Source organism: Doryrhamphus excisus, chromosome 9 (genome assembly GCF_030265055.1).
Source record: "Doryrhamphus excisus isolate RoL2022-K1 chromosome 9, RoL_Dexc_1.0, whole genome shotgun sequence".
NCBI classification, from domain to species: domain Eukaryota; kingdom Metazoa; phylum Chordata; class Actinopteri; order Syngnathiformes; family Syngnathidae; genus Doryrhamphus; species Doryrhamphus excisus.
The window spans coordinates 19,222,658-19,245,826 of record NC_080474.1 but is presented as its reverse complement, the minus strand read 5'-3'; the positions used below and the strand labels follow the sequence as shown (position 1 = coordinate 19,245,826).

Below are 23,169 nucleotides of genomic sequence, written 5' to 3'. Positions count from 1 at the left end.
CAGTAGCTGCTGATAGCCAGCCTCAAGCACACTTCCAAATGTTTATCAGTCATGGATAATATCCGTATCACAATATCCGTATAATATTCCATATCCGTATGGAAGTGATATGTTTTTTGCCTTTTTACTTGGTCCAGTTTTTGCCTTTTTACTTGGTCCAGCTCCTTCACTCATTTTAGTGACCATAAACTTTAGCGAGGGCTTAAAATCTCGCAATTCGCCGACTAGCTTAGCACTTTGCATCGTTGTTTGCGCATGAGCGGTGACCTAAAGGTCAAAATTCAGTTGTCATCTGACTGGTTGTCCTGTATGTCAATCAAGTAACGGGGATGGATGATAGGCTGACATCGTAAGTTCTGCTGCACTTAGAGACGTTGTTTGATTTGATTGGTCGCCCGAAGGGCAACATTCAGTTGTCATCTGAATGGCTGCCCTGTATATCAATCAAGTGACGGCATTGATGCTGGGATGATATTTTTTTAATGTCACACCGCGATCGACCAGCGATCGACCAGTACCACCTCCGCGATCGACTGGTAGCTCGCGATCGACTTAATGAGCACCCCTGATCTACTGTATCTACTGTAATCCCTTTGAGGCTCTTTTGTGATTAAGGACTATCTATATAAATAAACATGATAGTCCATGTCCACTTGAGTACTGCACCTCCAGGCATGACCTGTCCCACGTCTTGCACGGTGAGGACGGAGAGCTTCTCTTCTGTGTCCACGCGAATCACGCTATGGCTCAGACCACCCATGGAGAGCACCGCCTTCCCAGGCGGAGGGACGCCCATTTCTGGAGGTCTAAAGAACATTATATGTCACTTATAGTCGTTAAAATGACAACTTATGAAATAGTCCAGTCTCATATTAGTGCAGCAGTAATAAATTCCTCCATAAATAAGCTGCAGTAACAGTAGCAAACCTGCGGATGGCAACAGTCATGGCTTCCGAAGAGCTGGCACATGGACAGATCACCTCAGGTCGCAGCCCACGTGCCTGGAACACGTTTAGAAAGGCGTCGCAGGAAGATATCGACCCTGTGTCACACGTGCACACATGCACAAAAATCAGTCAGTCAGCATATGCCGTGGAGACGCAAAGACAAATCAGTGCTGTGGTGTCTTTTTTTTTTTTCTTTTTTTTTTTTTTTACAGACTCACATGGGTTGGCTCCATCGGCGACAATCAGCATGCGCAGTGAGCTCAAACTGATGTCTTTCTGGTCCCGTTGCGCTAAAAGAGACCAGTGCATGTCTCTCGACTTCACCACGGCAACCCGTGCTGTGCAGCAGAGACAAAGACAGGACAGTCGATGAGACGAAATCTCTTGGGTTTGTTTGTTACAGTATAAAAAAAACAGTTTATTACCTTCTAAATTATTTTTTTACACTGTTAGAGCCTTGTAGACATGAACTAACACCCCTATAGTTACCAGTACAATTGTATTACTCAATATAGTGGACAAAATAAGAGTAAATATAAAACTTGTGCTTGTATATTCATTCATTCATTCATTCATTTTCTACCGCTTTTCCTCACGAGGGTCGCGGGGGGGTGCTGGAGCCTATCCCAGCTGTCTTCGGGCAAGAGGCGGGGTACACACTGGACTGGTGGCCAGCCAATCACAGGGCACATATAGACAAACAACCATTCACACTCACATTATTTTTTACACTGTTAGAGCCTTGTAGACATGAACTAACACCCCTATAGTAACCAGTGCAATTGTATTACTCAATATAGTGGACAAAATAAGAGTAAATAAGCCATTCAATACATGAATAAAACTTGTGCTTATATATTCATTCATTCATTCATTCATTCATTCATTCATTTTCTACCGCTTTTCCTCACGAGGGTCGCGGGGGTGCTGGAGCCTATCCCAGCTGTTTTCGGGGCGAGAGAAGCGGGGTACACACTGGACTGGTGGCCAGCCAATCACAGAGCACATATAGACAAACAACCATTCACACTCACATTATTTTTTACACTGTTAGAGCCTTGTAGACATGAACTAACACCCCTATAGTTACCAGTGCAATTGTATTACTCAATATAGTGGACAAAAGAAGAGTAAATAAGTCATTCATTCATTCATTCATTTTCTACCGCTTTTCCTCACGAGGGTCGCGGGGGTGCTGGAGCCTATCCCAGCTGTTTTCGGGCGAGAGAAGCGGGGTACACCCTGGACTGGTGGCCAGCCAATCACAGGGCACATATAGACAAACAACCATTCACACTCACATTCATACTTATGGACAATTTGGAGTCGCTAATTAACCTAGCATGTTTTTGGAATGTGGGAGGAAACCGGAGTACCCGGAGAAAACCCACGCATGCACGGGGAGAACATGTAAACTCCACACAGAGATGGCCGAGGGTGGAATTGAACCCTGGTCTCCTTGTGCTTGTATATGTTAGTGAAACCGACGCTCACCTTTGTATGCGTGAACCTTCTGTATCCACGAGAGGGGGTTGACTTTCATCAGGGAGTAAGGAATGCTGATCACATGCATCCGATTCATGACGCTCTGCAGGGTGGAATGACAGGCGTCGCATACGAGATCATGTGTCTTAAATACATCAAGATTTAATCAGCTATAACTTTCACTCTGACCCTACCTGTCAGTCTTATCGACAGTATATAATATGTCTATTTCTTATACAATGCACAATAATGCATAAGGCTAAAAATAAGCAATTAGCTAAAAATGTCATCCAATACTTCTCTACAAGAGAGGAGAAATATGATCTCAGGGAAGAAGTACATTTGAAACACTTATATGCTAGGACTACGTTATGCTAGCCATAGCATTTCAGTATGTGGAATCAAACTATGGAATGGATTGAGTAAGGAAATCAAACAATGCACAACGATGAGCCAATTCAAGAAACAATACAAGCAGTTGATGTTTGCTAAATACAAGGATGAAGAGTCTTGAACCAGTCATGATGTGCTATACATATCACTATATTGACACTTACTATGGTACCCATTATGGCATTGGATGCTCATATCACCTTGTACTGCGGTACGTGACAAAAAGTAATAAATAAAATTTCTATTTTTTTAAATAAAAAAAATTAAATTAAGTTTTTAAAATAACATAAATATTTTTTTATAATAAAAAAAATTAAATTAAATAAAATAAAAAAAAAAATAAAAAAAATTATATTAGGAAAGCAGGAAGTGAACAAATGTAACAGTTACTGATTGTAAAAGTACCAGATGGAGGGGTAGGATTTAATAAGCTTTGCTTCTTCCTACTCCTTTTGGACATGTGGAACTGTGAACTGATTATGTGATGCATTCAATTGTAATCTGATGCATGTTCAAATGAAATAATTACCATTACCATTACCATTTATTTGAGACTTATTTGAGATTTATTTGAAGACTCAATGTGAGAGGGTGCAGTGGTAGAAATGCATTTATAAAAATGTATATATTTTTTTATAAAATGTGCATTAATATATGTATATATCAGTAGTGGTGGATATTAATATATTCTAATAAATTAAAATCATTATTGTGGATACCCCCTTGTGATATCACCTGGAATTGTTTTAATTCCTGGGAAAAAAGGGTGTTTATTTGAAACGAGGGGTTTATTATTCTACACAGCATCTGTCTATGTCTGTGTTAGTTTGGCGAAGGCGAAACAATTACCATTACCATTACCATTACCATTACCATTACCATTACCATTACCATTACCATTACCATTACCATTACCGATCATACAACCTAATCTAAATGAGGTTTAAAGGGACTCACAGTGAGAACTCCATGCCATAGACCCGCTTCTCTCTTGAAGTCCAGCACGTTGGTTATTGTCTCAGCTGTGAATCAGAAAGGAAATTCTGTTTTTTTTTCTTTCCCAAGCACAAGGACATATATACCCACTACTTTTGAGATGTTCTTGTAATAAAACTGACTATAAGGATAGGTGACCTAAAAAGTGTCAAGGGAAGAACAGACTGGTGCAGTTCCAAGTTATTTACAGCAAAACTGGGACAATGGAAGGAGAATGAAGGAGCCGAAACTTTCTTTGAAAAAGGCTTCATCCATATTGTGATGCAATAAATGCATACCAAAAAACGGATGGTGTACCTTCAGTGTAGCCACAGGCCTGTGTGAGAGCGTGACAGTGAGCAAGCATTGCCGAGTGGCTCACTGTGATCCCCATGGTGCTTCCCTCCTTGCTGGTTTTGTACTGCAGTTAAAACACATACAAACACAATTGCAGTTTGTTTAAAACATTGTATTATAATATCATAATATCATCAAAAGAAAAAGAAATACATGGTTGATGGTCATTGACACCCACAATTCATCCCAAGCGGCATCTTGAAATGTTCTCATGTACGTACATACAGTAGAATCAGCGATACGGGGCCCCGATTATGTAAAATTAACAATTTTGATGATCTAACAATGATACATGTTCCAAAAATTCAAATAACTAGACTCCAAAAATTGACCAGTCATAGCATAGCATTATAGCATCAAGTCCGCAGTCCAGTGGAACCCTGCAAATGGCTTGTACAGTATTAGATTTAGGTCTGGGCTCAAGTGAAGGCATTCAAGTGAAGCCATTCTTTCATAAATTTTAATAATAAATTACTAATAAATATAATTTTTTAGAGTAAAGGAAACCTGTTTTAACATTATATTAGAGCCCTTTAGACAAGAATTAGCACCCCTACAATAACGTGCACATGCATATTACCCAATATAGTACACATAATAACAGAAAATAAACCATCTCAGACATAAATTACTGCGGTAAATGTGTGAAGCCATTATTTCATAAATGTAATTTTTTCACAGTTAGAGCAAAGGAAACCTGTTTTAACATTATTAGAGCCCTGTAGACAAGAATTAGCACCCCTACAATAACGTGTACATGCATATTCATAAATTTAATTTTGTTCACAATTAGAGCACAGGAAACCTGTTTTAACATTATTAGAGCCCTTTAGACAAGAATTAGCACCCCTACAATAATGTGTACATGCATATTACCCAATATAGTACACATAATAACAGAAAACAAGCCATCTCAGACATAAATGACTGCGGTAAATGTGTGAAGCCATTCTTTTATGAATTTAATTTTTTCACAGTTAGAGCACAGGAAACCTGTTTTAACATTATTAGAGTCCTTTAGACAAGAATTAGCACCCCTACAATAACGTGTACATGAATATTACCCAATATAGTACACATAATAACAGAAAACAAGCCATCTCAGACATAAATTACTGCGGTAAATGTGTGAAGCCATTCTTTCATAAATTTATTTTTTTCACAGAGCACAAGAAACCTGTTTTAACATTATTAGAGCCCTGTAGACAAGAATTAGCACCCCTACAATAACGTGCACATGCATATTACCCAATATAGTAGACATAATAACAGAAAACAAGCCATCTCAGACGGTAAATGTGTGAAGCCATTCTTTCATAAATAACATTTTTTCACAGTTAGAGCACAGGAAACCTGTTTTAACATTATTAGAGCCCTTTAGACAAGAATTAGCACCCCTACAACGTGTGTACATGCATATTACCCAATAAAGACTGCGGTAAATGTGTGGTATTTCCTTTAAACTTAAATAGCCAAACACTTACCACTTCCACACGGATAGGGAGGATAACTATTAACAGTTATTTAACCTTTAACATGAAGATTAATCAAAATGTAATAATTTTTTCTGGGTACATGATACCATACAGCGTCCATATCAAACTTGCGCGGGCCGCACTAGCATTAAACTTTCATAATGAAGACGGGGGCCTCAAACTAGTGTCCTGCGGGCCACATTTGGCCCGTGGGCCGCGTGTTTGAGACCGCTGTATTATTTTAGTTCATTTATCCATTTGCATGCTTGAAAAAAGACAGTTTTCAACCACGACACACCATAATATATTAAATTATTTGGAAAAAATATGATAAAGAGAATGAAAGCGCTAAATTCAAAGCAGGAAATGCTTTCAAGACTTTCACAAAAAATTGCAGTACATGTTGAAAATGTTCTTAGACTGAACTGTTTGGACTCATGTTATAGTAACCGTACCTCGATGTAGGCCGCGTCTTTGCTGGCTTCACGTATTGAAGGGTGCCAGTCTTTCGGGGGCTTCACAACATGTTTCCCGTCTGTCACAAACCACAGCAACCGGGGCCAACCTGAAGGGCGATAAAATCAGTTTAACAGTAAGGCCATTTTTATTTTAATATTGAAAAGTACACTGTATTATATTAAAAAAAAAAAAAAGACCGTACCTTTAAATGTGGCTACCTCCCCTGTTTGCGCTTTGGGTAAACCTTTCTGACAAGCATCGGTGGTAAGAGCCAAAGTCACCCCACAGCTGCCAAGCAGAAAGCCAATTTGTTGACTTCCAGCATCCTGTGGGACAAAATGAGACTGAAAAAAAAACAACTGCGGACACTATGATTAAAAGACACTGCAGAGTAGCAATTAATTAGGAATAAACTCAACGTCATAGGAATAAACACCTCATCTGACTATTTGATCGACACCAAAACACAACAAAAACAATAACAATCCATTCACTTTGCTGCCATTTCTTATGGGAGCCGCTTCAGCAAACAGTATCCTTATAAAGGGCAATCAAGTACAAGCATTAATATTCAGCACGTGTACCACTTATGAGACGGATTTGTTTCATCCGTGTGATGGATGCACAGGAGACGCCGTTGCATCATAACGCTCTTGAAACTGATAACCGATAAAGCTGCTTGTACTGCGGTAATGCGACAAACGACAACTAAAATCAAGATGGTATTAGATACTAACACACGTTCAAGGATATTATACTGACTCTTAATTGCTAAAGGGGGGGGGGGCGGTAATATCGTAAAGCAATATCGTTCAACAGAAGGAAGCCAGTGTTTCCGTGCCTGATTAATGCTTCCTATAGGAGCTGTACAAATGAATCAACAGCACCTCTGCTGGACGCAGCCAAGTACTGCATTCAACTTTGCTTCAATTGCTTCAAGGAATAATAATAATAATAATAATCAACTGCGCTTAAACAACAATCAAATCCATTAATCAATGACTTTGACATATTGATATTATGATTTTTTTTTGGTTTAATATGAGTGTCACAGAGTGATTAGCGCACAGGCCTCACAGCGAGGAGACCCAAGTTCAATTCCACCCTCGACCATCTCTGTGTGGAGTTTGCATGTTCTCCCCGTGCATGCGTGGGTTTTCTCCGGGTACTCCGGTTTCCTCCCACATTCCAAAAACATGCTAGGTTAATTAGCGACTCCAAATTGTCCATAGGTATGAATGTGAGTGTGAATGGTTGTTTGTCTATATGTGCCCTGTGATTGGCTGGCCACCAGTCCAGGGTGTACTCCGCCTCTATGTCTCCCGAAGGCAGCTGGGATAGGCTCCAGCATCCCCGCGAACCTCATGAGGATAAGCGGTAGAAAATGAATGAATGACTGATGTAAACACAGGAAAATTTTAAGTCAATTTTAAACTTAATTAACTACTTAATTTTAAGTAAAATTTGATATTAAGTCAAATTCATTCATTCATTCATTTTCTCCCGCTTATCCTCACGAGGGTCGCGGGGGGTGCTGGAGCCTATCCCAGCTGTCTTTGGGCGAGACTGGTCGCCAGCCAATCACAGGGCACATATAGACAAACAACCATTCACACTCACATTCATACCTATGGACAATTTGGAGTCGCTAATTAACCTAGCATGTTTAAAAAAAGAATAAAAACTAAATGTAAGAACCTTGGAAGAAGTCACCATAAAAATAAAAGCACCTGCATACCAAACAAGTCCATATCATCTAACCTTCTAGTGGATGTAAACATGCCAATTGGTGTTGCATTTACCTTCTTGGTCAGCGGCACTTCAATGGGTACAGGCACCAATTCCGCCAGCAGACAACCATAGAAAGCAACCATAAACATTACTGGATCGCTGTTTGGGAACACAAGCGCTACCTACAAAAATAACAACCGCTATCGGTTATTGAGCTAACACCAAACGTGGGATTCTGGGTATGGGTACTTACCCTATCTCCAGGCATAAGCAAGGGCTCATTTCTAGTGCTCAGCTTGTTGAGAAGGGTATAGGCTAGTTTCTGACAGCGGGTCCATAATTTCCCTGCAATGGTTAACCGTAATATAACGCTGATTTGGATGTCAAAACACATAAAAACATGCAATGCACCGTGAAGGCGTGGTACCTACCATAGGTGAGAGTGTAAACAGGCTTGCCGGCATTATCAAGTGCGGTCAGACAGGGGCTCTTAGGCTGGGTGGTGCCCCATCGTTGTAAAGCGGCTGTCAAGGAGGGGGGCCAGTTACTGACCACACCAAGAGGTCCCCCTTCAAGTGGATTCATCTGCTGGCCTTCTGGTTTTGGCTGGTTTGGATCTGGCTGCTGGACTAAATTTAAACAAGAAAAAAGTGTGTAAAAATATGTTAATAGGTAAACATTTACTGGATTAGCACAATATTAGCATCGTATATTCCAAAAAAATCAGTCCATAAAAATGTTCCTTCAAACTCTCCTGTTTCCTGTAACGTTAATGTTCCCCTCTGATTTCGGATCATTTACAATAAAAGTGACTACAAATGAATGATGTAGTAGAACAGGGGTCTCAAACTCTAAAAAATATTTTTGACCAAAAAATCTGCAAATGGGGCTGCACGGTGGTCCAGTGGTTAGCGTGCAGACCTCACAGCAAGGAGACCAGCAGGGTTCAATTCCACCCTCCGCTATCTCTGTGTGGAGTTTGCATGTCCGGGTACTTTGGTTTCCTCCCACATTCCAAAAAACATGCTAGGCTAATTAGCAACTCCAAATTACCCATAGGTATGAATGTGAGTGTGAATGGTTGTTTGTCTATATGTGCCTTGTGATTGGCTGGCGACCAGTCCAGGGTGTACCCCACCCGCCTCTCGTTCGAAGACAGCTGGGATAGGCTCCAGCACCCTCTGTTACCCTCGTGAGGATAAGCGGTAGAAAATTAATGAATGAATCAATGACTCGACAACAGCGCGCAGACCTCACAGCTAGGAGACCCGGGTTCAATTCCACTTTCGGCCATCTCTGTGTGGAGTTTGCATGTTCTCCCCGTGCATGCGTGGGTTTTCTCCGGGTACTCCGGTTTCCTCCCACATTCCAAAAACATGCTAGGTTAATTAGCGGCTCCAAATTGTCCATAGGTATGAATGTGAGTGTGAATGGTTGTTTGTCTATATGTGCCCTGTGATTGGCTGGCCACCAGTCCTGGGTGTACCCTGCCTCTCGTCCAAAGACAGTTGGGGTAGGCTCCAGCACCCCCGTGAGGAAAAGCGGTAGAAAATGAATGAATGACTCGACAACAGCGCACAGACCTCACAGCTAGGAGACCCGGGTTCAATTCCACTTTCGGCCATCTCTGTGTGGAGTTTGCATGTTCTCCCCGTGCATGCGTGGGTTTTCTCCGGGTACTCCGGTTTCCTCCCACATTCCAAAAACATGCTAGGTTAATTAGCGACTCCAAATTGTCCATAGGTATGAATGTGAGTGTGAATGGTTGTTTGTCTATATGTGCCCTGTGATTGGCTGGCCACCAGTCCAGGGTGTTGTACCCTGCCTCTTGTCCAAAGACAGCTGGGATAGGCTCCAGCACCCCCGACTCTGCAAATGCTTAATCGTGCATCCAGTAATAAAAATAATACAACACAAATATACCCTCCACCACTAGGGGGCGACAACACTGCAGCATCCTAAGGCACCACCTTAACAGCCTATCCCATCACTCTGTGCAGCAATTTTGTGTGAGTGTTTTACAAGGCAGTGTTAAATCAGTGATTTATACATCTGTCTCTCTCTTAGAGGGGGAGGCTCAGATGGGGATTGGTCCAGTGGTGAAATAGTGGGGACGGAGAAAAAGGCTAGGAGATTAAAAGTGAGCCATAGTCAATGTCCTTATCATTGTACAAGCTTTCCTTTGGATTCAATTTGGAAAATTCCTTCGTAGAAATGTTCTTCAAATACAAAACTGTTTAAAGGAGATAAAATACTTATATCAGGAAATGTTTCTGTGCATATATACCACACAGAGCTCACGTAGGAAAGCTTTACAATGACCTGCTGATGTGTCACTAATCCTGCTGTGTTTTCATTTGCACACTATTTATTCAGCCTGGAAAGAGTACCACCCAAAAGCCATGATGGGCTGCTGAGGAATGGAGGAATTCTTCGAAAAAAAAAAAAAAACTCTTCCACAATGTGTGTCTGTGTGTATCTTTGGATCAGATCGACTGGTACACTCCCTGAGTACACCTAGTGGGATTTGCACCATACTGGGGACAAAAAAAACAACAACAAAAAAACCGCAACAATTGCTGATCTACAAGTATACTTGGACAGTTTATTTGTGAGGCGTGGCAATGGGATTTGGTCAGTAGAGAACTGAACTCAGGCAAGGTGAAAAAAATGGCATCCAGCTAAATCACACACTAAGGAAAATATATTATTTCTAGCCCGTTCATATCTTCCATAAGGAACCAGTCATGATGTGCTATACATATCACTATATTGACACTTACTATGGTACCCATTATGTCATTGGATGCTCATATCACCTCGTACTTCGGTACGGGACAAAAAATGAAAAATTAAATAAAATAAAAATAATAAAAATTAATAAAATATTTTGTTTATTATATTAGGAAAGCAGGAAGTGAACAAATGTAACAGTTACTGATTGTAAAAGTACCAGATGGACCTCGTACTTCGGTATGTGACAAAAAATAAAAAAATTAAATAAAATAAAAATAATAAAAAATAATAAAATATTTTTTATTATATTTGGAAAGCAGGAAGTGAACAAATGTAACAGTTACTGATTGTAAAAGTACCAGATGGACCTCGTACTTCGGTACGTGACAAAAAAATATATAAAATAAAATAAAAATAATAAAAATTAATAAACTATTTTTTTATTATATTAGGAAAGCAGGAAGTGAACAAATGTAACAGTTACTGATTGTAAAAGTACCAGATGGACCGCTATACATATCACTATATTGACACTTACTATGGTACCCATTATGTCACTGGATGGTCATATCACCTCGTACTTCGGTACGGGACAAAAAATAAAATAAAATAAAAATAATAAAAATTAATAAAATAATTTTTTTTATTATATTTGGAAAGCAGGAAGTGAACAAATGTAACAGTTACTGATTGTAAAAGTACCAATGAACGGATGGATGTTTCTAGCATTAGCATCTTTTTTTTCTTGATATGACTCGACAACAGCGCGCAGACCTCACAGCTAGGAGACCCGGGTTCAATTCCACTTTCGGCCATCTCTGTGTAGAGTTTCCATGTTCTCCCCGTGAATGCGTGGGTTTTCTCCGGGTACTCCGGTTTCCTCCCGGATTCCAAAAACATGCTAGGTTAATTAGCGACTCCAAATTGTCCATAGGTATGAATGTGAGTGTGAATGGTTGTTTGTCTATATGTGCCCTGTGATTGGCTGGCCACCGGTCCAGGGTGTACGCACCTCTCGCCCAATGACAGTTGGGGTAGGCTCCAGCATGCCCGCGACCCTTGTGAGGATAAATGGTATAGAAAATGAAGGAATGGATGGATGTTTCTAGCATTAGCATCTTTTTTTTCTTGATATGACTCGACAACAGCGCGCAGACCTCACAGCTAGGAGACCCGGGTTCAATTCCACTTTCGGCCATCTCTGTGTAGAGTTTCCATGTTCTCCCCGTGAATGCGTGGGTTTTCTCCGGGTACTCCGGTTTCCTCCCGGATTCCAAAAACATGCTAGGTTAATTAGCGACTCCAAATTGTCCATAGGTATGAATGTGAGTGTGAATGGTTGTTTGTCTATATGTGCCCTGTGATTGGCTGGACACCAGTCCCAAAGACAGTTGGGGTAGGCTCCAGCATGCTCGCGACCCTCGTGAGGATAAATGGTATAGAAAATGAATGAATGGATGGATGTTTCTAGCATTAGCATCTTTTTTTTGACTTTTTATGACCCGACAACACATACTACTTAAACCAAAAGGACTTCAATAGAACAGCAAAGACCAGAATGTACAGTATGAGCAGTCAGATTAGGACTTTACTCATACGTTACGTTGGCACGTAATATGCATCTTCGCATAAAATATTTTTTTATTATATTAGGAAAGCAGGAAGTGAACAAAAACAGTTACTGATTGTAAAAGTACCAATAAATGGATGGATGTTTCTAGCATTAGCATCTTTTTTTTCTTGATATGACTCGACAACAGCGCGCAGACCTCACAGCTAGGAGAACCGGGTTCAATTCCACTTTCGGCCATCTCTGTGTGGAGTTTGCAAACCAGCCAACATGAACAAAAATAATACCACTTTGCCTTTGTAGAGGTAATAACTAGCCGATACTAATGGATGAAAAAAAAAAAAAGTGAGTGCCGTATGTTCATGTTAAGGACTTTGAGGCCAGCTTACCATCCAAAAGCTCTTCAAAGTCGTCGACAAAGAACTCTCGCAAAGGCGGTCGTTTGGGTCTTTTCAGAGTGTTGAGCAGCTGCTGGATTTTGGAGGAGACACGGCTGTTGACTGGAACACCTACACAATGAGATGGAAGGGATGAAAAGAATACAAGACATAAAGGAGGAGCATGGACAGGAAACGAAGGTTAAAAAAAAAAAAAAACAGCAGCAGAAGATGATGTGAAGGATTAAATCAGACATGCGGCAGATCAATTGAGAAATTAATGAGAAAAAAAGACATGAGTGAGGGGAGAAAAAAAAACACACCAAAGGTCAGTATTGTGTTTCAGGGTAAACATTAAGCCTTTCAATTTGTGAAAAGACAACAAAACAGCATACAATGAGGTCATAAGTTAGTATTTTGGGTCAGAAAACTCAGATAACCTTTAAAAAAAAAAAAAAAAAAAAAAGCTAAGGAGGATCCGGTTGCTGCCTAGCAACAAAGATGTCTCCTCAGCAGCATGTTCGGCTTGCGGTGTCTCATTAGGCTCACAGTGAGCGGCCTCAACTAATGCAAAGTCAAGTCAACTGCTCATTACACATCTTTGAATATGCCCAACCATACATCATTATGCACTATGAATCATAAAAGTATTGCTTGGAAAATGGACATAAATAATGGAAGTCCCTTTTTTTTCATATTGTTACTTTTTTGTCTATTTGTCACATACCACAAGTAAAGTATGACATGTTTCACTTATGTTTACACGCCGATACTCGCTGCAGAGTATCATCTCAGTTCAGCGGTACTTCATTTCAAGACAGAAACAACTGGGAAAACCAAGCTGCATTGAATGCATCAATGCATCACAAATAACAACAATGGAGGAAACACTTCTGTACAATTTGACCAAAATTTTCCGACATTTTGCCAAATTTGGATTGTTGGTGTGGATCCCTCACTACCCTCCTCACCAACAAGAGTATTCAATAACGAGTAATGTTACTTTATTACATTATTTTCGACATATTCTACGTTAATAATTTGGGTGTCAAATATATAAATTGGATTTACATTATTTCTGATGGGGAAAAAATTGCTTCAGTTTTCAAACATTGTAGTTTTTTTGAGACCTTTTGAAATTAAATAATAATAATTAAAAAAAATCCAAAAATTGTTACAACTACAATGATGAAAATGGTAATATTAATGATGTAATATTAATGATGATTATAATAAAATAATGGTGACAATAATAACAATAATAATGGTAACAATGATAAAGATTATAACAATAATGATAATAATGATAATAACAATAATAATATTACAATGGGGCGGCACGGCGGTCTAGTGGTTAGTGCGCAGACCTCACAGCTAGGAGACCAGGGTTCAATTCCACCCTCGGCCATCTCTGTGTGGAGTTTGCATGTTCTCCCCGTGCATGCGTGGGTATTTTCCGGATACTGTGAGTGTGAATGGTTGTTTGTCTATATGTGCCCTGTGATTGGCTGGCGACCAGTCCAGGGTGTACCCCGCCTCTCGCCCAAAAACAGCTGGGATAGGCTCCAGCACCCTCGTGAGGAAAAGCGGTAGAATATGAATGAATGAATATACAAGCACAAGTTTTATTCATGTATTAAATGGCTTATTTACTCTCATTTTGTCCACTATATTAATACAATTGTGCTGGTAACTATAGGGGTGTTAGTTCATGTCTACAAGGCTCTAACAGTGTAAAAAAAATTTTAGAAGGTAATAAACGGGTTTTTGCGGGTACTCCGGTTTCCTCCCACATTCCAAAAACATGCTAGGTTAATTAGCGACTCCAAATTGTCCATAGGTATGAATGTGAGTGTGAATGGTTGTTTGTCTATATGTGCCCTGTGATTGGCTGGTGACCAGTCCAGGGTGTACCCCGCCCGCCTCTCGTTCGAAGACAGCTGGGATAGGCTCCAGCACCCCCGCGACCCTCGTGAGGAAAAGTGGTAGAAAATGAATGAATGAATATTACAATGATAATAATAACAGGGGAAAACAAGATCTTGCAAATTGAATACAAATGTAAATAATGGAAATTTATATTTTGATGATGTAAGAAATGCACTGTAATGTTTCATATATTTGCCCAAATAAAAAAAAAATAACAAAAAGAGTACCTGGCGTAAACGTGGCTTTTATCAGCTACTAAGAACATCTTTCCCTCAGTGTGAATTCATACTGAGTTGAGGTGGCGCTCAAACGCCAGACATTCCAGCCACAGGAGACAAGAGGCCACAGCTGCTTCACACAGCTTTGCCTGATGCGTTGTTCTATAATAAGGCTGCCTCAGACAGCCTGCTCGTATAAAAGGCGTACACATATGTGACGGGCAGTGCAGGACCTGATGTTCCAATTAGACACAGATGACAACATCTGAGTGCTTTAAGTCCCATCCACTCAAGAGCTAGGATTTATTAGCACTACTAGTGCATGAGAACAGCGCCAGTTTGGGCAGGCGGTGCTATGTTAACTTATATTACAAATGGAATATTGACGGATGCACGGCAGTTGAGTGGTTAGCACACAGACCTCACAGCTAGGAGACCAGGGTTCGATTCCACCCTCGGCCATCTCTGTGTGGAGTTTATGTCCGGTTTCCTCCCACATTCCAACAACATGCTAGGTTAATTAGCGACTCCAAATTGTCCATAGGTATGAATGTGAGTGTGAATGGTTGTTTGTCTATATGTGCTCTGTGATTGGCTGGCCACCAGTCCATGGTGTACCCCGAGTTCATTATGGAATAGTGGTTGCTGGCCATTTCTGGGAAGGTTCACCACTGTTCCATTTTTTTTACCACTTGTGGATAAATGGCTCTCACTATGGTTTGCTGGAGTCCCACAATTTTAGAAATGGCTACAACTTTAGAAAGGAGACCCGAGTTCAATTCCACCCTCGGCCATATCTGTGTGGAGTTTGCATGTTCTCCCCGTGCATGCGTGGGTTTTCTCCGAGTTTCCTCCCACATTCCAAAAACATGCTAGGTTAATTAGCGACTCCAAATTGTCCATAGGTATGAATGTGAGTGTGAATGGTTGTTTGTCTATATGTGCGCTGTGATTGGCTGGCCACCAGTCCAGGGTGTCTAACGCCTCTCGCTCAAAGACAGCTGGGATAGGCTCCATCCCCCCCCAGCACCACGGCAGTCGAGTGGTTAGCGCACAGACCTCACCGCTAAGAGACAAGAGTTCAATCCCACGCTCTGTGTTGAGTTTGCATTAAGCATCGTCCGATGTAACGGGCCAATATTTGCGTTCTTTAAAAAACGTAAAAAAAAGATGCCCCAAAAAAAACATATCGGTCGATCCTTAGTGTGAATGTTTCATGGAAGCACCATTATCTTGCACAGACTTAATCCTCTTGGGTATGGAAATGACCAGAGATGCAGCAGAGGTTGATACTGGAAACCACTTCCACACCTCCGTGGTGAATGTTAAGACACCTTGCAAGACTCTACCTTCTTTTTTCCTCACAGGTGCTCACCGGTGGAGATGACATACTTGTCAACTCCAGCACCTTCACCCTCCTCAGTACGGCATTTGTCTTCTTGGAGGTGAATTTGGCTCCGTATGGTGGAAAAGTGAAGAAAGTCTTCTTCAGGTGAAAGTACATGTATACTGCTATACAAGCAGTACACTGACTATTCTTTTACACGGTATGCATAAATGACACAAAGCACCTTCTGTTGGACCCGTCGTGTCAAGGAAACACCAAAAAAAACAGGAAGTAGCCATGCTAGTATTGACAGTCAACAGCAACATAGGTTAGCCTTATAGATTCACACCACCACAAACACTAATGCATTCTGGTCCCGGGCAAGACCGTCAACAACACAAACAACGTCAAACAGATGGAATTTTATTTCTGCAAACATGGAAGGGAATGCAACACCTGACAGCAGAGGTGCGGGCAAAGAGGCACATGCACAAAACAAATGCACAGGCTGCCACAAAGCAACAGTAACAATACAATAATAAATACCATTCATCATAGTGAGGGATCCCTCACCTCTCCACTCACAGCCTGGAGGAGAAACAAACAAGAATGTCAAAGGACATAATTCTCCCTGAATGCAGGTATTCCTAAAATACTTAGTACTGGAGTACTTAGAGTGGTATGAAAAATTATCTGAACCTTTTGGAATTTATCATATTTCTGCATAAAATCGCCATTAAATGTGATCTGATCTTTGTCAAAATCACACAGATGAAAAAACAGTATCTGCTTTAACTAAAACCACCCAAACATTTGTAGGTTTTCTTACCCAGATGAAAAAAACAGTGTCTGCTTTAACTAAAACCGCCCAAACATTTGTAGGTTTCCTCACCCAGATGAAAAAAACAGTGTCTGCTTTAACTAAAACCACCCAAACATTTGTAGGTTTTCTCACCCAGATGAAAAAAACAGTGTCTGCTTTCACTAAAACTTGAACCCAGTTGAGATGCTGTGGCATGACCTCGCATAAAATCACCATCAAATGTGATCTGATCTTTGTCAAAATCACACAGATGAAAAAACAGTATCTGCTTTAACTAAAACCACCCAAACATTTGTAGGTTTTCTCACACAGATGAAAAAAACAGTGTCTGCTTTAACTAAAACCACCCAAACATTTGTAGGTTTTCTCACACAGATGAAAAAAACAGTGTCTGCTTTAACTAAAACCACCCAAACATTTGTAGGTTTTCTCACACAGATGAAAAGAACAGTGTCTGCTTTAAATAAAACTTGAACCCAGTTGAGATGCTGTGGCATGACCTCGCATAAAATCACCATCAAATGTGATCTGATCTTTGTCAAAATCACACAGATGAAAAAACAGTGTCTGCTTTAACTAAAACCACCCAAACATTTGTAGGTTTTCTCACCCAGATGAAAAAAACAGTGTCTGCTTTATCTAAAACTTGAACCCAGTTGAGATGCTGTGGCATGACCTCAAGACAGCGATTCACGCCAGACATCCCAGGTATTCCTAAAATACTTAGTACTGGAGTACTTACAGTGGTATAAAACAATATCTGAACCTTTTTGGAATTTGTCACATTTCTGCAGAAAATCACCATCAAATGTGATCTGATCTTTGTCAAAATCACACAGATGAAAAAAACAGTATCTGCTTTAACTAAAACCACCCAAACATTTGTAGGTTTTCTCACACAGATGAAAAAAACAGTATCTGCTTTAACTAAAACTACCCAAACATTTGTAGGTTTTCTCACCCAGAAACTTGAACCCCATTGACTTGAACCCCAAGACAGCGATTCACGCCAGACATCCAAGGAATCTGACTGAACTACAACAGTTTTGTAAAGACGAATGGGCCAAGATTAGTCCTATTCGATGTGCCAGACTGATCTGCAGCTACAGGAAGTGTCTGGTTGAAGTTATTACTGCCAAAGGGGGGGGGCACAAAACATTAAATGTGATAGTTCAGTGACATATTCCTCCCCCTTTCTGTCATTGTTTGCATGCTATCCTCATTAAAATATGAAAACCTACAAGTGTTTGGGTGGTTTTAGTTCAAGTAGACACTGTTTTTTTCATCTGGGTGAGAAAACCTACAAATGTTTGGGTGGTTTTAGTTAAAGCTTACACTGTTTTTTCATCGGTGTGAGAAAACCTACAAATGTTTGGGTGGTTTTAGTTAAAGCAGACACTGTTTTTTTCATTTGTGTGAGAAAACCTACAAATGTTTGGGTGGTTTTAGTTAAAGCTTACACTGTTTTTTCATCGGTGCGAGAAAACCTACAAATGTTTGGGTGGTTTTAGTTAAAGCAGACACAGTTTTTTCATCTGTGTGATTTTGACAATCACAATTTTTATGCAGAAATGTGAGAAATTCCAAAAGGTTCAGATACTTTTTCATATCACTGTAGTCTATGATTGACTACGTGGATAATTATCTTTCAATGATTATTCAACTTCAACTTCCCTTAACTCAGGTCTTGTTGTTCTTCAGATAGCAAACGATGTGATTTAACATTAATAAGCAAAATCCAGACATTTAAAAACACAGACCTGCAAAGCCTGACGAAATATTATGAGTGGTTGGGGTTGTAATTGTATTTCTACAAAGTGCCACGGGCTAATAAAAAACAAGGCATCGGAAACAATGGCCCCTAGGCCGCAGTTTGGACACCCCTGCTTTAAAAATGCCTTACATTTTCATGGCAAATGTTGATTCAAAATTGTAATAACATTCCTTTTGGAGTCATTCTTTTAAAACTTAAAGCTAACTTACTGAAAGTGTGGCTAAACATATGTCAATATAGCATTTTTAGCACACATTTGCAGAGTGTGTCATTACAGAAATTTCCACAGTGGTAACTTTGGCACAATTGAAAAAAAAAAAAAAATCGAAGGACGACGCCCGCCTTTATGGATGTCAAACTCATTTAAAACCAATTTTATCTCAATGGATGTTTCATAACGCTGTCCTTGCGATCCTGAGGTCTTTGATGATGAATGGTGCTCAAAAGCTGTTTTATAACTCATAACCAACATCGCAAAACACCTACCCGCCGCTGATTAAAATGTTTTTTGAGATTCCAGAATCATCATGGTTATATTGTATTATATATGTAATATGACCGCTAGCAATGAATGAAACAAGATATTCTTTTATCAGAGAGCAACCCAACCACTAAGACGGACAATTTGGAGTGGAGACAAGGAGGAGAAACATGTTACCATGGCAACACAAGAGGGTCAGCCAGCAGCTTGGGCCAGTCTGACGGGCAGACTGACTAAAGAGAAAAACAGAGGGACACACAGCAGGGGGTGGGGGGGTGGGGGGGTGGTGGGGTGGGGGGGTAGGACGGCAAACCGGAGAGGTGTGTGCTATGGATGCGGGATGGACACTCACCATCTGCTGTCTCCATGATGCTGGTGTGGTGGTTGTAGCCACGAGAGACTCCCCGCACCGAGGCAACGTGGGACGGTTCCACGTGAAGCGAGGAGCGCTCCGAGAGGCCCGTTACGTCGGGAGGAGCTATGTGGTTATCTACGGTGGGCAGAGTCAAAAGGGCAAAAGTTAGAGAACTAGCACTTTTATATAAATTAGGAACTATATATGAAATAACCGGATGAATATACTGCTTAACATCTTTTTACACTTGTAAGAACTCATTCATTCATTTTTTACCGCTTATAATAACAAGGGTCGCAGCGGTGCTGGAGCCTATCCCAGCTGTCTTCAGGCAAGAGGCGGGTTAAACCCTGGACTGGTGGCCACCAGCCAATCACAGGGCACATATAGGCAAACAACCATTCACACTCACATTCATACCTATGGACAATTTGGAGTCGCTAATTAACCTAGCATGTTTTTGGAATGTGGGAGGAAACCGGAGTACCCGGAGAAAACCCACGCATGCAAACTCCACACAGAGATGCCCGAGGGTGGAATCAAACTCAGGTCTTCTGACTGTGTGGCCTGCACGCTAACCACTCATCCAAATTCAGCAACTCATTCATTTTCTATCGCTTATCCTCACGAGGGTCACAGGGTGCTGGAGCCTATCCCAGCTGTCTTCGGGGCGAGAGGCGGGGTACACCCTGGACTGGTGGCCAGCCAATCACAGGGCACATATAGACAAACAACCATTCACACTCACATTCATACCTATGGACAATTTGGAGTCGCTAATTAACCTAGCATGTTTTTGGAATATGGGAGGAAACCGGAGGCGAGCAGTGCTGGAGCCTATCCCAGCTGTCTTCGGGCAAGAGGCGGGGTACACCCTGGACTGGTGGCCACCAGCCAATCACAGGGCACATATAGACAAACAACCATTCACACTCACATTCATACCTATGGACAATTTGGAGTCGCTAATTAACCTAGCATGTTTTTTTGGAATGTGGGAGGAAACCGGAGTACCCGGAGAAAACCCACGTATACACGGGGAGAACATGCAAACTCCACACAGAGATGCCCGAGGGTGGAATCGAACTCGGGTCTTCTGACTGTGTGGCCTGCATGCTAACCACTCGTCCAAAGCATGAACTGTGATGTCTCGTGTGCGTCACTGACCTAGGTGGGTGTGCGCCATAAGGTCAGACAGTGCATTAGCTTTGGTGTTGGCGTTGAGGCCGCTGTGGGCGGTGCTGTTGGCGGCGGCGGTGGTGGTGGTGGTGATGGATCTCCCTCCCGTGTGGGACGAGGTTGATGATGCGGAAGACGAGGTGGACGAACCCTGGATGACGCGGTTAAACCAGTGCTCCACGGCCTGGTGGCTGTGGCTCTGGTAGGGCGTGGAGTTGGCGAGATGTCCCCTTCGGCGCAGCGAGCCCTCGTCTTCCGACGCTGAGGAGGTGTCTGTGTTTGACAGGTCAAGGTAGAAGAGCGTCATAACAAAGGCACTACAGCAGAGAAAAGGATGACGCTGTGGAAGTGGATGACTTGAACGGAATTGAGTATTCATTTCCAGTTTAAATAAAACTATATGATGATGTGAAAAACTGTCTTCATGTTGGATGGGTGATTAACTGTTACTTATCTTGTGGTGGCCATTTTGTCATTGATGGTATTTGTTGTGTATCTGTGTTGCCTACCATTGAAGTATTTGTACTACTGTGGCTGGTATTAGATATCCCTTGACATGTATAAATATTAATAAATGCGGAGGTATCACTCGGAAAAAAGGAAAAAATGGGGTGGGATTTAATTAGTTTTACTTCTTCCCACTCCATTTTGAGTTTTCAATGTAAAATAAAATAAAATAAAATAAAATAAAATAAAATAAAATAAAATAAAATAAAATAAAATAAAATAAAATAAAAAATAAAATAAAATAAAATAAAATAAAATAAAATAAAATAAAATAAAATAAAAAATAAAATAAAATAAAATAAAATAAAATAAAATATTTATAATAAAATAAAATAAAATATGGGCTGCACAGCGGTCGAGTGGTTAGCACGCAGACCTCACAGCTAGGAGACCAGGGTTCAATTCCACCCTCGGCCATCTCTGACATTTCACTGTAATGCAATGACTACTAAATGAGTACATTCACAATATTTAATTGCAAATTTAAAGACAGCTAAGGCTAAATGACGAAAGTGCTTAACTGCTCGGTCTTGGAATTCTCAAACGAGACGCGGAATGCTCTTAATTGAAGGAATTTGTACTGCCGACATCGACACAGCACAAACGGGTTCAGAAAGAGGTAAAATGTTGACATTTGGCAGCAATGCTAACAATCTAATTATGCATCCAGTATGTGGGAAGACGTGCCTGGGAACACACGAGCGACAACCGGGTCCTTTATCATCCCGAAAGAATAGACGCATTCTTCAAAATGAATATTTCTCTTCATTGGCAAATATTTTGCCACGGAATCATGAATTATGGGAAAGTGTTAGCATCCTACACTGTAGTGGTCATTGGATGAAAAAAAAGGAATGTAAACAACAGAGTGTTTATTATGGAGAAAAAAGCCTCACCTGGTGGCGTGCATGCCTCAACGGAGGACTGGACTAACACGGATCGTCTCTTGGACGGCATGGGCATCTTTCGTTCTTTATATTTGGCCAAAGCTGCTTGGACGGCTTCTGTGTGCAGATCTAAGTGTCACACACACAAACACACAAAAATACAATTTAACTAGGAAGTAGGCATTCTAAACTATCATGCAGTACGGTGATATGATATGATTACCTGATCGGAAGCGCTCATCCCTGGTATTGGCGGCCCGAGACTTGTTGTGTTTGGATGCGGGAACAACAGCCTGGGAGGAAGCTTGGACACGGGTGTCAATTTGCAGAGAGGGATCTACGCCTGCGGAGATAAAAATGAGAAAATAGTGGAATACTATCAATATATACGGCCTTGAAGGTTGAATGAATACTCTATTATTAACCCAGCCTCGGTTACAAATGTCCGACCTTTACTAAGGTTTCAAGAGAAAGTAAATGCAAATGAGAAATAAAAACTAAAAAAAAAAGGGATTAAGTACAGCAATAAGTCAAAAAAAAAAAAAGCCAGTCATCTATGCACAGTTCTGCTTTAAGCAGGCTGTGATGTATCCTTTAGCTCAGGGGTCTCAAACTCAATTTACCTGGGGGCCACTGGAGCTAGGGTCCAAAAAAAAAAACGCATTTATAAAAAAACAGAAAAATATTTCAGTGCTTTGGTTCCGATTTTCTGCAATAAAAAATTCCACTGTTCTCAAATATCTTAATTTTTATTTTTCTGCACAAAATAAGATGAAAAATAAATTTAAAAAATCAATCAGTAATAAATAAATAAATATAATAATAACAATAAAAGGGCAAATAATAAAAACTTAAGAAACCACATATAGTTGGTGGGTCGACAACACAAAATAAGATGAAAAATAAATAAAAAAAATCAAGAATAAAGAAAATCAATCAATCAGTAATAAATAAATATAATAATAATAATAATAATAAAACAGCAAATAATAAAAACTTAAGAAACCACATATAGTTGGTGGGTAACACAATTTTTTTTTCAGATTAAAATGACCAAAGCATTATTAGAGCCCTGTAGACATGACAAAACACGACTATAGTCACATTTATACTCTTTTTATTTACAACATATTGCGCAACTGCAGGGTCTTGAGACACATGCTAACTCGCAAACTAGAGAGCCA

General features: G+C 40.5%; 1 protein-coding gene across 2 annotated transcripts in view; it reads right to left on the bottom strand.

Annotated features, from left to right (window-relative positions):
• Positions 1–23,169, bottom strand: part of dip2a (disco-interacting protein 2 homolog A) — a 93,170-nt gene that overhangs the window by 16,032 nt on the left and 53,969 nt on the right. The window contains exons 3-19 of one of the 2 annotated variants that reach the window (XM_058081223.1): positions 22,209–22,328; positions 21,995–22,114; positions 20,580–20,864; positions 19,410–19,547; positions 16,526–16,567; positions 12,518–12,637; positions 8,254–8,451; positions 8,076–8,167; positions 7,894–8,004; positions 6,294–6,417; positions 6,088–6,197; positions 4,119–4,221; positions 3,783–3,847; positions 2,442–2,535; positions 1,166–1,285; positions 928–1,042; positions 667–806 (exon numbers count right to left, since the gene is read on the bottom strand). In XM_058081223.1, coding sequence (XP_057937206.1) covers positions 667–806; positions 928–1,042; positions 1,166–1,285; positions 2,442–2,535; positions 3,783–3,847; positions 4,119–4,221; positions 6,088–6,197; positions 6,294–6,417; positions 7,894–8,004; positions 8,076–8,167; positions 8,254–8,451; positions 12,518–12,637; positions 16,526–16,567; positions 19,410–19,547; positions 20,580–20,864; positions 21,995–22,114; positions 22,209–22,328 — 2,097 coding nt within the window. The remainder of the gene's footprint in view (positions 1–666; positions 807–927; positions 1,043–1,165; positions 1,286–2,441; positions 2,536–3,782; positions 3,848–4,118; positions 4,222–6,087; positions 6,198–6,293; positions 6,418–7,893; positions 8,005–8,075; positions 8,168–8,253; positions 8,452–12,517; positions 12,638–16,525; positions 16,568–19,409; positions 19,548–20,579; positions 20,865–21,994; positions 22,115–22,208; positions 22,329–23,169) is intronic. The other variant, XM_058081224.1, reaches the window with a different exon arrangement.